We start from the raw sequence: 15,557 nt of genomic DNA, 5'->3' as shown, positions 1-15,557 counted from the left end.
TTTTAAGTTATTAGTTATATAGTCTTTTTGTGCAGGAGGAGGAAATTGTGTTCTTCCTAATCTTTTATCAAACATAAAATCCGAAACAAACGGTTCTGTGAAGTACATGTAATACCCGAATCTGTGGGCTCAATCAGCAATTAATGGAATTTAATTGACAAAGACAATATTTTAATAGAGAAGATCATCTTATTTTATCTTTAAACTAGGCATGGAAGAACATTTACGCACTTTAATCGATTCACGACGTTGATGACAACAATGGGCTATCAGGTATGGAATGAATCTAATACGTATTGATTGGTGACAACCCAACAGATACGAAGTTCCAGCCCCAGAAAAAGACGTTCCGTATTCTCAGCCCTATAACACAACACCAGAGAGTGCTCCCTATTCCGATTAATCCCCAGGAGAGTTCTGTTTGTCTGATTCATGCAGATCACTTGTAGAAATGATGAAACGGGAGCTGCTGATAGAGTGTCGGGGGTGAGGCGCTGTGATATGTCGAGGTGTGGCCCAGGGAAGCTGCCAATGCTTGGAAATGGTCTCTCCAAGGCCGCCGGGAGTCATCCTGGACAGTCTCCATATAAGCTAAAGGCAATGGGAAAAATCCCTGAGGAGCCCCCGCAGAGAGCGGGATCTTGCACGCCGGGTCCTATCCATCCAGATCACTCCAGACTTCTCGATACCTATGAGATTAAGATGATCACCAAGGAATTGTACTGGTACATGGAATCGAATGGGAGCAAGTTCCATGGCAGTTTCCTGATGACAGTTCGTGCTGATCATGGTCAAATTGGGAATGAAAAATCGCAACAACAACATCATGACATGAACAACGGTAAGGAGAAGCATAAGAATAGAACAAAAGGGTTGTGGATTAGGCAATCAGTGGAATGTTGCATGGGCGCCAAAGGTGCAGTGGAACCTGCTGCCCGTCCACATAGCGACCCATCAAATCACAAGGCACGAGCCTTTGGCTGCTAGAATATTTTCCGGCGACTGTTGTGTGCTAATAACCGGGCCGAAGTAATGCAGATAGCCTCCAATCTTGTGTCATTCATATATACAAACACGATAAATTTGTTAAGTGTGCTTCTTCAGTAGATCGGTTGAATTATCTGATGGGCCTTTCAGCTGTAAAATTCTCCCTTAGACGCGATCGGTTCATGATAATCTATTGCTTTTCTGGTTCTATGTACATTGTACAAAAACTTCAGGGTTAATTCTGGAGATGAACTTCCCTCACAGGTGCCGAGTGCCGAGTCTTAACTTCCGGGTTAATTCGGGGCAGAGTTGTGTGAGCTTTATGGGCTGGCAGCCCATTCTACGAAACTTCTGGCAAAGATATGTTTCATTGCGGGCCCGTTGTGTCAGGAAGATATCTTTCTTAGCTTCTCGACCATACTGCGAGTACGATCTAGGATTTCCAAGTCACGTTTGGTACAGGATAATGGAATAGGAATTGAATATCATCATGTTACGAACTGAGATCGTTTTGCATTGCAATTACATTATTCTTTGGCTACTAGATCACAACATATACCAACCTTGGTCTTAATGGAATTGCAAGAGCGAATGAATGTCACGTGGGTAAATCTTAAATGATAAAATCATTTTATTAGAGTTTGGGTCACTTTTATAATAGGAATATATATATATATATCTAAAGAGATCACTCCAGGGAGTTTCTTGTCAATGCATATCGGCCAAACCCAGCCCAAAGTGCTGGGAGGCGGACGAGGGGAAAACTCGGTATGTTAATGCCACCAAAGTGCACGCTAAACCTAGGAAGGAAACCAATATACACTAGTCAATGAACAAGTGGTTTGAGTTACATTATTGTTTCAGTACTTTCCCAAAGAACAAGGGGTTGACTTGATTGCATAAGCTGCCATCTTCCTATCTCCTTCTGAGAAAGGGCATCGGGCCCACGATAGTCATACTGCACGGAACATATAAATTGGTCTCGAACCATGCAAATTTTGTAAAGTCGTCCCTGAAAGAATTTTGTTAGACAAATTAGTCACGCTATTTGCAATATTTGTTAGTCCTTCTCTTCAAGTTTTCGCCTAATCCCTAATGGAAAAATGTGGCCTGTTATCTATTGATTTGGCACGCTAAATCCCACGTTGATCTCAAAACTACGTCGTTTTGACTCTTTTTGTTGAAAAAAATAAAATGATTTCTTTAGCAGATGGGCTGGAGAAATTAGGGAAGGGGACACCATGGCTCTGCTCTGCTAGCCAGCTCCGCCACGGGGGAGGTCGTCGGAGACTAGGTGAAAACTTAAACGGAAGGACTAACTTATTCAAACATTTCAGATGGCGAGACTAATTTCCCAAACCAAAATCTTTCAGGTTTAATTGGTATATATCGAGGTATTTTTCAGGGACCAATGTTTTGTTATTTTACATATCAAATATTCGACTAGTGTGAGTTGATTCAAGTAATTCGATATTTGTTCACTTTAAATAAATTTTCGATTTCGAATTTTATCTATACATAAAATTTTTGCTTTGAAAGTTTTATTTTTTAGTAGGTGACTCGGTTCGAAATAAACTAATTGGAAGTCCATTAGACTTTCGAATACAAAAATACACATAAAAAAGAATCAAATATTCGAGTGGTTCGACACCTTTTTTTCCTTAAAAAAAAATTCTGAGTTTAAGTTTAATGAGCAGATAAAATTCATATTCCCAAATACTTTACATCGTAGTGGGTGGTGACTCGAACTCAAATTGAACGAGGCATTAGAATTTCGAATACGACTGAGAAAAGGCAAAATGCAGGAAAAGTGGGTGAGGGGGGGGTAGAATGGAAGTGGAGACAAAACAGCTCATCAGATCATCAATTTCCCAAGTAGAAGAAAGATCTTTTCGAGGAATCGGACGAGTTGCCTGTCGTCGTCAAGTGATGTAGATGTGGGGGCTGCGCTTAGCTGCAATGCACAACGAGGTAAAGCTAAAGCGTGTGCCTTAGTTAGTATGGGCGGGGAGGGAGGGATCATGCATTCATTTTCTGCTGATCATAATTATATCATATTAACATAAATTAATTTCTACAGGTAATAATATAATATAATATAATATAAACTGTTTTTACTTTTTTATTATTATTATTATTATTACTTATTTAAGTAAATAAATAAACGTTATTTTTCTTGTACGAAACATTATTCTTGAGCACAAGAACATTTCGTACAATGATGTACGACATAATATTCAACTACGGGACTCAAGAATTTACCTCGTTTTGTTATTATCATTATAAGAAGCCTTTTTAGTCAAATAAGTCGGTTTGTGCTTTCTTTTCACTTCCTGGACCCCCGGGGTGTACTCAAGTTATTCGATGCATGGCCCCAATATCATCATCTCGGTTACGAACTGTCCGTTCTTCTCAACACAACGGCAATTAATTGCTTTTGAGTTCGCATGTTTCAAAGGTTATACTAATTATAGATTTCTCGAAACTTAGACCCAACAAAATTTCTACTCCTTATATAACTACATCCGACGCGTGAAATAAAATAAAGGTCGTACACGTATATTTTTCAGAATATCCACCATCGATCACTCTCACATCAATAAAAGGAATTCGAATAACAATAGAAAAAAAAAAAAGAGAGTAAATAAAATACTTCCCTAAATAAAAGCGTGCGATGTTTTATTATTTTTTAGTAAGAGCATGAAGTATTTTCAGTCCGTTAATTGAAATTGAGTCTTGTTCATGAGCCGATTTGGCCTTTACTAAGAAAGTGTTTCCATAAGTTTTTGAATTTCTCCATTACAACTAAAGCTCGCTTAAGCGCGTGAGTCTCTACTGTTTGTCTTGTCTTGGGGTTTAAATAGGTCTTTCTTGTGGGTGATCAATTAGCTGTGTGCAAGAAAGGTCGAAAGTGAAATCTATGCTTTCCTCTTTCTTCATCTTTGCCAGCTGTTTGGGGGATATCATCTTTCCTTCTTTCCTTCTTGTTTTTGCTCTTTCTCTGCCTTTGGGGCCTTTGGCGGCTTCTTTATCCCTTTTGCATCCATTCTTCCTGTCCTGCCTTTTCTTTTTTTCCCCTAATTTTTTCTTCTTTTTCTCTGGATTGTAGCGACTGACGTAGCAAATTTTATAAGACATAACTATATGGGACAGAATCCTGCTGTGAAATTACCCCGTTTGATTTTAGAGTTGATATACTTAACTTTATATATATATATATATATTTGATTTGTAATGATTGTATTGTTAAATTATGAAAAAAAAAAAGAAAAAAAATAATAAATAATTGAAAGAAAGTAATAATGTTATTAAACTGTGAAAAAATTAATAAATAGTTGAGAGAATTTAATTTTAAAAATTAAATTAAATGATTAAAAAAATAAAATAAAATAATAATAATTGTGTTGTTAAATTGAAGATAAGGAGAATTAAAGTGGAGTAGAGTTAAAATTATGTTCTAAAACTAAACAAGGTATCATTTAAGTCAAAATTATACTAGGATTCACGGGTGCAGACTCGTCATCACGACTCCAATGAGATATTAGAAGAACATCACTCATTTCTAACTGAATTCGATAAGAAATAAAGAGACCTTCATCCGTTATTTGTTCCCAAATCTTTAAAAGAACTCGAAACTCTTAAATAAGAGTTCGAAACCCTATCGCATTACAAAGTGTGCATTTTTTCTTCTTTTATGTCCATTCCTTATCATGCCCGCAGAGGACAAACCTGCTTTGCTACATGGCCTTCTCATTTTACCACACGTTTGCAGCCTTATGATATCTTTCATCCCCTCTTTTTCCACTGTTTTCACCGTCTTGTCGTCGTGAACTGGCGATCATTGGTTGCGATATTACTCTAAAAGTGATGGGCCCCCGAGTCCTTAATATATAGTACATTATTATGTCAAATTTCAATGTTTCAATCAATCATCGATCTTATATTTTTGACACGTTTACTTCATAGGGAAAAACCGATGCATATCTCTTTCTAGGTCGTCCATTCACGTAAAATGCTGTTTAACCTGTATTTGTTATAATGTAACTCAAACATATATATGTGTGCGTGTACTTTCATAAAAAATGAACATATGAATGTTCGAAACCTATTTAACTTGACCCGTCATTTAGTGGAAATGGGTATTAATTAAACTCTGTAGTTTGAAAACGAACTTCTAACGTTACTATTTATTAGCTATTTGACTGTGTAACATCAAATCGAAATGTTTGAAAGGGAAAATTAACTCCATAATGAACTCATAAATTCCCATATATATGCATTCTGATTGATTTTTCAACCGATATCTTTTCATGTATCGGTAGTGAAACATGTGTGTACCCATATAATAAGATTTAAGTCATCTAAAAAAACTCATAATTGAATAATAAGTCTTCTTGTATAATATAATTAATAAGTTGTTACAGACTGAAACTAGACATGTAAGATATACGTTTTCAAATGAATAATTGATTGCCATAGAAGATGGGCTTACGATTCAAGGAGCCTTACGATAGAAGCACTCGTACGGGCACATGCATGCAAATCACAAAAAACGATAAAAATTAGACAATTCAACATAAATATACAACACGCAATCTGAAACTCCCATTTCAATTTAAAATCAAGAGATCCTCAATCAAATCGATTCTTGTCATTTCTGATTAGTGTCCGATGTTTTTTTCCCACATCCACTCGGTCAGTCATTTTTATAATGTAATTTGGAAAAATTAATTGGACAATGCATGATACCTTTTTTTTTATGATTGGGCAAGACATAATACAGTGGCATAGGAGACTGCCGGTGCCACCTGTGCAGGATTAACAATAAAAAGTTAATAAAGGGGAGTGCATGCTTTAAGATTCAAAAATCAACATAGGACGACAATATTTTAATCATCTGTTGGATGTTGGGAATGTATGGGTGCAAATCAAAGTTAAGGATCGGCGAATGTGGACGTTAATGCCCCATATTTCCTTGCTATGAAATTAATTAATTATAATAATACAAATATTCCTTTTTTTCCTCATGCCTTAACAATAGTAAAATGGATATGGACCCCATAAATTTTTTTCTTTATATTTCGAATAAATCTTTTTCATGGTTCAGAGGAAAACGTTGGCCCAATGGCTCTTAAGGCACCTGTCGACCGCGTCCCAATGTCCTTTCCCCTCATTAATTGACTGTAATCCTTAAGCCACTGGATTATGCGTACGTGTAGTAAATCTATCAACTGACGGGTTGTAATCTATTTGGCACATCAATGTTTACGTTATCTATTTTGCTGTTTGGCCTAGGTATCATCATCCAATCTTGAGTTTGACACTCCCCTTCAATTTCTTTAGTATTTCCAGAATCCTCTTTGATGGATTGATTGATCAGTTCATTCAAGGACCATCCACGAATGTAGTAATCATGCATGACCAAAAACTTAAAATTAAATTATAGTTGTTAATTAGCTTTGTCTTAGTGATGGAGAGAAACTTCTCCATGTTAGCTTGAACCATGCGATCAAAAATTCCAAAAGGACAAAAAAAAAAAAGTGAGATAACAGAAAGCTCTTTTAATTATTATAGAAGGAAATCCATGTTAGACCAAGAGGTGAAGTGAAACAGTGATCTATATAGCATAAACTGTCAGGCCGGTTGATCCGAGTAATAACTTTCAGGGTGGAAAAGTTCAAAATACTTATTACAGTCGATGTTTTGAATTGTGAAATAAATAGATACAAGCGAGGGCAGCTCATTACAGTACACTGAAATTAAGAGAGAATCGTACTGAATGACTCGTATTGCCCGTCTTTTAAGCTCACGATGGTCCATCTCCAATGTCCTCCTGCGATCGGAGCCGAGATTTTTGCATCATGAGAACTTTGAATGCACCCCAGTTCCAGAGAAGTCCTGCCAGCAACATTTGGTCCATTCATTAGTGGTCTGTCGTGGAACCTCAACAAATAAAGAGATATTTTTCTGCCCCTTTTAAGTGCGCTCTTGAGCCCACTTACCAAACCAAGGATTCTCGTGATACATTACATACAGTTAATGCTCTCTCTCCCTCTCTTCGATTACAAGAAAAAATCTATAAATCTCCTTATAATAAAATAAAAATTCTACTAACTAATAAAAGAATACGAATAATCATGCGATTAAGTATCGCATCCAATACTCGATTGCAAGACGAAGACTCACACTATTATGTTACACCTTCATTAATACAATTAATGCATTTTAAATTCAAATTTCATGATACACCTAAATTATCTTATGAAATTATGATACCTTTTTTTCAATATGCACCATGATATCTAAAATTTCATAATTCTGCAGTTAATTTAATTCGAACTATATTAATCCACCATTATGATAAAACCCTCTTAAAATGAATTCTTTTTATTCACAAAATTTGAATTGAAAAATCTTATTTGAAAATAACAATTATCGAATCATTTTAACTAATCCAATATCGATTTAAAGTCAATATATTTCACCACATAAAAATAATGTTTTTATTATAGCTTTACTAACTTATTTTAAATCCGTACTATACTAAGCTCAACCCCAAGCTCGAACAAATTATTATACAACTGCAACAAGGTCCAGCGAGAAGAAAGAACAAAAAAATTTCAGTACAACGTCATTAAGCTCATCACGTCACTCTATACCCCACAAATATTTACTTCCCCCTGATGTGTCTGAGGTCCTTCGTATTATACAACTTTGCAGTACACACCCTAAAAAAAACCAAAATTAAAATCAAAATCAAAATCTAGCATCTTACAACCTTCTCCGGCCTCGATCACACGATCTTATGTTAGATTATACATGTCACCGTCAGTCAGTGTTCTTAGATCTTTTCGGTCACGCTTGGTACGAGGCAGAACGAGGCCGTTTCATGGCGGCGGCTCCATTCCGTCTCTTTGCATCAAATATTTTCGGGTCGAGAGTCCTGGTTTTGCTTATTAGGATCTGCTGCAGTCTGCTGCTCTCCCGAACCCGACCCGGCGATTGACGAGATCGAACTCGACCCACATGTTCTGCTGATGGAAGTTCCCGATGATGTTGCTGGCGGCTCCCATCATGTTGGACATCCCGATTGCCAGGCAGTGGACCCCGCCCTCCACTTCGGCTAGTACTCTCTCGTTAGGCACGGTGATCTCCACCCCGTTCCCGAACTCGAATGCCATACCGCCGATCAGCCGTCCGATCACCCCAGCGACCTTCGAGTCGAAACACATGTCAGCCACCCCATTGCCGTACGTATACCCTTTCTTTAACTTCGGGCCGACCAGCCTCACTACCTCCTCCCGAACCTTGCTGTAGGCTTCGTCCACAAGGTAAGTGAACTCCGACCCGGAGTCGATCATTGTTTGCCCGGACCCGCCGGCATCAGGCCGGAACGCGGAAGGCGGGATGTCGAGCTTCTTTTTGCCGATCCTGATGCCAAGCATCGGGACCGTGAAAGCGAGCGGGTCAAGATTGGGCATGGTCTGACCCTGAGGGAACGTTATGAGGTTAACATACTGGAACCCGGCTGAGTTCGGGTTCTCCCCGAGGACGAACGACCCGGTGGGGAACGGTCCGGTTCCTGATCCGGCGACTGTCCGGACAGGGACACAGTACGAGAACTTGGAAAGCTTGGCCTGGGAGGGGAAGGAGAGGCGGCCGAGGTTCATCCCTAGGATGCCCTTGTTGTCGCTGGAGGCGGCGGCGCAGCCGAGGATCACGGGAGGTGAAGATTGGGAATTGGAGAAGGTGAGCTTCTCGCGGACGAGGTTGCCTTCAGCGAGGGTGCCGTCGGCGTAGAAGTAGGAGTAGTGGCAGAGGCGGTTCTGGTCGCAGGATGTCGGGAGGGTGTAATCTGGAATCCGGGGCTTGCAGACGGGGTGGTTGCAGGGGACGGCGGAGAACGTGGAGGACAGTGAAGGGTCGAACGTGGTGCTCGGCGGAGGCCGCTTCGGGGATTTCTGGTGGCACTGTATCCATGAAAGCTGGCTGCCGGTGTCGAGGACCATCTCTTGGGTCTGCGGAGGCGTCCCGACCGGGAGCGAGACCGTCAGGGCCATCGAATACTTGAACGGCGTCTTGTGGGGTAACGGCTGCCCTGCCTTGGCGCCCGGTTTCTGCGTCTTGGCCGCTACCAGCGATGCATGGAGGGAGGAGGAGAAGTTGCGTCGATAAGCAACGGGGACCGTATTGAGTTGGAACGATACGAAAGCCGATTTCGATTCATGGGAGAGACCGGATGAGACGAGGGAGAAGAGGAGGAAGAAGGGGAGGAAGAGGGGAGCCATGGGAAACGCAAATCCTCTGTTTCTGTGTGTGGGGAGAGAAGCAGAGGAAGGGAATGCAATTGGAGAAGCAGAGGAGGGAAAGTGCGGTTCCTGTGTTTGGTTTGGTTTGGGACTGGGGGGGAGTGAATAGGTATTTATTGGATGGACAGGGAGACCATATCATATCAGGAAAGTGACGGTAAGAAAGAGAGAGGAAGAGGGGAAGAATCCAAAAGGAGTAAATGCATAAATCTATTTTCATCAAAAAGGATATACGCGTTTTCTTAATTGGGGCAGTTAGTGAGGGGCTTAAGTTTATGTTTATGATAAATAACTACTGTTTTTATAATAGTTTATTAATAATCAAATAATTAAAAATCTGATTTTTAGAGAGAGTGAGTGTGAGAACAAGATCACTGGATTTGGTTCCTTTCTTTGACAACAACGAGAGAAAAGGAGAACCCTATAATAAATAATAAAATTAATAATGCAGTCAACTAATGTTAAGGTATGGTACAGTCGGTAAATTGCGTTTCATATAAAAAAATCTATGTGCAGAGTAAGGATTCAAAAACCATTGGAAGCATATCGTAACTAGTGTTAAGTTGATGCTTAAATAGAGAGTTAATATTAGCCAAAAGATTGAAAACGCATAATCATCCGACTGAATATAAATAAATAATGATTAATTAAGGAAGAGAGTAAGGGTGTGTTTGTTTCAAATTTATTAAAATTAGTGCTTAAATTTTAATTACAAGCTTAGTTATAAGGGAGAATGAATGGGAGAAAGAGGGAAATATAAGAAATAGAGTTATATATTATTTTATTATTAAGTCAAAAACTAATTAATTAGTTAATTTAAAATATTTGACTTAATGAATAAGTCACTTTTCACTTATTGATATCCTTTTTCCTTCACAAAACATGCTCTCATCCTAATCATTTATCCACTCTTTCTATACATTTCTTTCATTAACTGATTAAACGTTTAATTTTTAAGCATTTAATTTATCAAGCGTTGTCGAAGTATATTAAAAGTAATTATTTGGTTTTAATTTTGTCAAAAAATAAAGTGCATGAGTGACTGAATCTTGTATTTTGATAGATATTTATTTCAATTTGAAAAATTAAAACAATATATATATATATATTATAGAGGAAGGGATTTTAGTGTGATAGAGTATGATGTCGATCCAGAATCAAGATATATGAATTTAATTTTCACTAGTGAGACTTAATGTTTTTTTCATTTCTTTTTATTTTCAATTCTTACACTACGCATTGACTCTCTTTTATAATAATAAAAAAAGCAACGCTATTTGTGATGACATATGTTCCGATAATACATGCATTAGGAAAGTGTAACAAAATTATTCTAGGAAAAATCAATTCTTTTAGTGTGAAAAAATTTCAATGACTCCATTTTCGTGGCGTTACTTTCTAACGTAATGCTTGAATCCACTCGCTAAGCCCATGAACATTTTTCCTAGAAATAGATGGTAAAATAATGATAATATTATAATATATATATATATATATATAGGAAAAGCAAAAAGAGGAGGATAGTGCTCTCTCTCTTCTCCTCCCCCCTCCCTCCCCGGTTTTTAATAGTGGCCAAGCAGGTGTCGAACTCTGATTGTTGTCTTCTTTCTCGCCACTCTTCCCATGAGAGCACTTTTATGAACGACCCAATTTTCACGTCCGATAGACTAATAAGCAGTAAGCTGATGCGATGCAAACCATTGGATTGTTGCATAATCTTCGTTCTTAAGGTTTCTGTCGCGAATATATATGTCCTTGTGCACGTACTAGACAGGTTTACTTGACTTGTGAGGCTAAGGTTGTTCTAGGTGAATTACAGGTGCATGCTGCTCTCTTTTGTTGAATTTTCTTCGAATTAAAGGTGAAAGGGAAAAAAGTAAAAAATAAAAAATAATTTAAAGAAGAAAACTAGGCAGTAAAAGATTCTAATTATAGCTAGTAAAAATAGATATTATTGTGGTTAGAGTGTGATCAATTAAAAGGGGGCGAGGACCATTCTTCTGGCTGCCGAAAACTTTATGTGGGATAGGGACCATAAGATAGAACGGGAGGCGATTAATCCCCACAGGTGGCACCACTTGCAATCAAAATGTGCACGAGTACGCTGCTCCCCCTGCCCCCATCCATAAGGGTTTTTGTCCGTCACTTGTGGGTTAACTCTCGCACTAAGGGACGGACCTAAGATTTCGAGTGTTTATGGGAACTGATATTTTCCAAAAGAGGGTAAGTACCGAGTAACGGGTGGAAATTAAGAAATTTAGAGAGATGAAAATCAAGAGTTTACAGATAAAAAAAAAGAATATTATTAGTATTGGCATGAAGATCATATCGAAGTGAAAATTATTCTCAATTAATAATATTAAGAGATTTAATTTATTAAAAAAATAAATGAGAATATCGCATAATTTTAATGAAAAAGCAGGGTCTCCCACTAACAAAAATGATGTCATTATCTAGGGAAGAAAATGTCAAATATGCCGGTTTTCATCAATGAAAGCCTACCTTGGGGTCAATCCCTAGCCTGTGCGTGCATGGAAGCTGTTGTCGTTTTAAATGGGTCAAATGTGGACGAATTTAATGTAAGGATTAGTGGGACGAAACTATCCATTATCCATCCTGTCTATATATAGCTCAAAGACCAATTAAAAATATGAATATATATATATATATGGGTGTGTTTAATATACAATTTTGAGGTCGTTAAATTTTTGGGATCGAAACGTTCAGCTATTCATAATATTACAAGATCGCACTATGTTAAATTGTCGGTGTCTATCGGTCGATGATATGCTCAAAGGGCCAATCTATGATGGCTACTCATAATAACTTGAAGAGAACGTAATTAAATAAAGCAAATTACATAGATATATATTAGTTGATTAAACAGCCTATAACTAACATGAACCTGACCATACTCCTAACCGAAGTTCTATCCCATAAAATTTTTTTATATGATCTCATATCATGTGATACGAAATCATCACAGTCATTTTCCGTGAGAGGAATGCATGGTCCATACGAAGTGAACGACTGTGATCCTTGTATCACGTGATACGGGGTGACCCCTCCGTCTACCCCCATTGACTGATTTCCCAGCTCGTTCCTCATCCAAAAGCAATGATTGATTCACTGTTTTGATGAGTCACCAAACTAATCAGAGTCCAACAATTGGCATATGATCAGAGAGTTTACATTTTGTTTGGTCGACCTTTGATTATCTTCAATGCTATACGTCTAGTAATGAAGTTCACGGAGCAACATAGCAAAAGCGGCGTCACTTGCAAGAGAAACATGTTTTGTCATTTATTCCCTACCAAAGTTTACTAAATTATACGTACGAATAGGAAGAGCATACTCGAGCGTAGATTGAGGGCGTCGAATCTCCAACATGGCCTGGTAGTCAATTATTCCAGTGAGGCAGAGAGATAGCGGGAGCTATTCTCTAATACTATAATGACCTGCTCAGAATGACCGGGAGAGAGAACAGTCTAGTTAAGAATTCTGATTTCACATATACTATATTTATTAACTGCGTGTATGTTACCTGATTACGGGTATAAATACAAATCTGAAAGGAGATAAATATAGTGAGGTGGTGCTATGGGGGGAAAGAAACAAATTGAGGAGATAAAAGAACGAGAGGTAGATAGTTTTTTTTTTTTTTTTGGGTTAAATTTGAACCGTGAATCATATGGTTTCACGGATTAACATGAAAAAGTGGGGTCACGGGCCTTATATTTATCTGTTGGTACAAAAGACAAGCACGTATCCTTAATGAACATTTGACAGTATAACAAGTGATTTTATATGATGACATGATATTATCGTAACAGACATGATGATATTTTTAAATTAGATGCTGTGATACTTTTAGTTATATCATAGTATTTTTAGTTATATATGTGATACTTCAAAAATTCTAATAATACTACGTAATTACTACGTCATATATAATCAAAAGTACCACCCCATATAACTAAAGGCACTACATGTCAAGGTGATATCATACAACCACATGAAAACCTGGATAGCAATTGTCACGCTCTGTATACTGACATTGAGAATTGAAAGATCAAAATATCCGAGAGCGACCGACCTGGAAACGAGTTAAGATCCACGCATTTCGTTCTGATCTCATTTCAACGACGTCTATTATCGGGAAGATGAAAAGTCATTGAATGGTGCCCAGTGCATTCAGTTCTGCATGCAGTTCAATAAGTGCATGGATGAGTTGCACGCGTAACAATTAAAATCCACAGCTTAGACAATTATTTGTTGATTAGGTTGAGAATTAACATGGGAAGGGAGACCATACCAGTCCCATTAAAACTTCTGGTGAAAAGGGGGGCAAAATTTGACATTGTTGTCCCATATATATGTGCATGCATGCTTGATCATGCTAATTGGAATCATGCATGTTCAGTCGTTATGGACTTGTTTCTCTGCAAAGAACATACATGCACTGAACTAGCAAAAAGATGACGAATCCATTTCTTTGTATGACCAACTATATATATAATTTGATTTGACTCCGACAGGGGAAATCCAAAACACATGCCAATGGTTATTGGCATACAAAATTATATTCGAGATAAGATTGCTGTATCAATTGGGACAGTTCAGGTGATCGGCACTCTTTTTTTTATTTCTCCTTTTGGATATCGGATTCGAATTTTGTTAATAGAAAAAATTCACAATTAATGAAAGAACTTTATCTATTAGTGAGTTGATCCATTTGAACCTAAAAAAGCCGAGTTGATCGGACTCTCGGATATCAAATGGTGCATGTCGAAAGTAAATTCAAGATTGCTTGGATTATTATATTGCCTGCGAATTAATATATATTACTTGGATGTTTTCGAAATTTGCTCCTGTTAATATAAATGTGCATGTCAGATATGTACAAGGATCTGTGACTGCATAGTTTAGGAAAACATGATTAATTGATTATCAGCTTGGTCATCGGCTCCAAGAAGACGACACGAGGATAAATACTAATTAAGTAGGAAAGAATGTTTTTGTGTCGTCCAAAGATGTTCCTACATATCATATGGTTCTAAAATTGGGGTTAAGACAAATCAAAACGCGTAGGGGCTACCCGAGTTACGATATATTATTGTTGACTCACCGCGTTAATTTGGTCCTGACCCAAAAAAAGGTGTTAACATATATAATAAGACCGTATAGATTATTAATTTGGGGTCATTAGATACTCCATGTGGGGCAGTTGATTAGAGTCCATGGGTTGGAACATACATGAAGGCGGTATTCGGCTTGTTCGAATTAATTCACAAACCCAAGCCTCAGGTCTCATAGACTTTCGATATATCATGTTGTTCTGTAATCTCCTCTTTCGATTGATAAAACTTCTCATTCCAACTCATCTATAGTGGGTGCTAGTAACTTCGCTCAATTACCGTGCTCGAACTCGTTCTCATGTATATATCAGGACATGCTGAGATATGGGACCGGGTCACAATCGATTAAAATTGATATCTGAGGCAAGCAAATTGATTTCCCCGAAGGAGGCTAGCAGGCTCTTTAGTTCGTCCTACAGAATGGAGCAGTGTGCCATTTTTGTTTTCCAAGACGAGTCAGTGGGGCTCCTGCGTATAAATCCAATCATCTCAAGTCAAATCAATTGTGCCTTGAATAATTGATTATCCACCCCAATGTCAACAAGGGCATTCTTACATTGCTGCCATGTCTGCTTGTACACCATCGACTACGATGTTTTTATTTCTTCTGCGCAGTCCATTTTCATGCTATAAATACGACGCTCTGCCACACATAGGCGACGTTCTTCATCGTCTAGAGACGCGTTGAGTTAGTTTTCTACGACAGTCGATATGCTTCTCGATCACGATCAGCTTCCTTTGTTTCCCGGTCGAAACTCTAGTAATATATCCTTCACACGAATGAAGAAATTAATGATATTAGCTAAAGATAATATGGCGCTGCCCATACATTTTTGTCCACATCTCTATGGCCCACACGGTCGTGAAAAATTCTTCCATACAGTTATCATATATGCATATATGTATGTGGATATATGTATGTGCGTCCACAGCTCTCACTAACGCAGCAACGCTCGTCCATGGCTTGGTGTTTTTAACTACGGACACATCCCATTGATATTGAAGCCGCGGAGGATGATTGGATGATTGGATCTATTAATATCGTTTCATCTCCATCAATACTGCTCCATCCACCTTAAAATGATTGATTTGCGACTTAGCTACGGATAGTCCACATCAAGAT

At 38.1% G+C, this 15,557-nt stretch overlaps 1 protein-coding gene across 1 annotated transcript; it reads right to left on the bottom strand.

Annotated features, from left to right (window-relative positions):
* Positions 1-7,509: 7,509 nt before the first annotated feature.
* Positions 7,510-9,398, bottom strand: LOC116204974 (aspartic proteinase PCS1-like). The gene has a single exon (XM_031537374.1). The coding sequence runs from the start codon at positions 9,273-9,275 to the stop codon at positions 7,944-7,946; it is 1,332 nt and encodes a 443-aa protein (XP_031393234.1). The 5' UTR covers positions 9,276-9,398; the 3' UTR covers positions 7,510-7,943.
* Between the last annotated feature and the right edge of the window lie 6,159 nt (positions 9,399-15,557).

The sequence above is a fragment of the Punica granatum genome, chromosome 4 (assembly GCF_007655135.1).
Source record: "Punica granatum isolate Tunisia-2019 chromosome 4, ASM765513v2, whole genome shotgun sequence".
Lineage (NCBI taxonomy): Eukaryota > Viridiplantae > Streptophyta > Magnoliopsida > Myrtales > Lythraceae > Punica > Punica granatum.
Note: the sequence above shows the minus strand (reverse complement) of the source record. Positions and strands in the feature narration are given on the sequence as shown.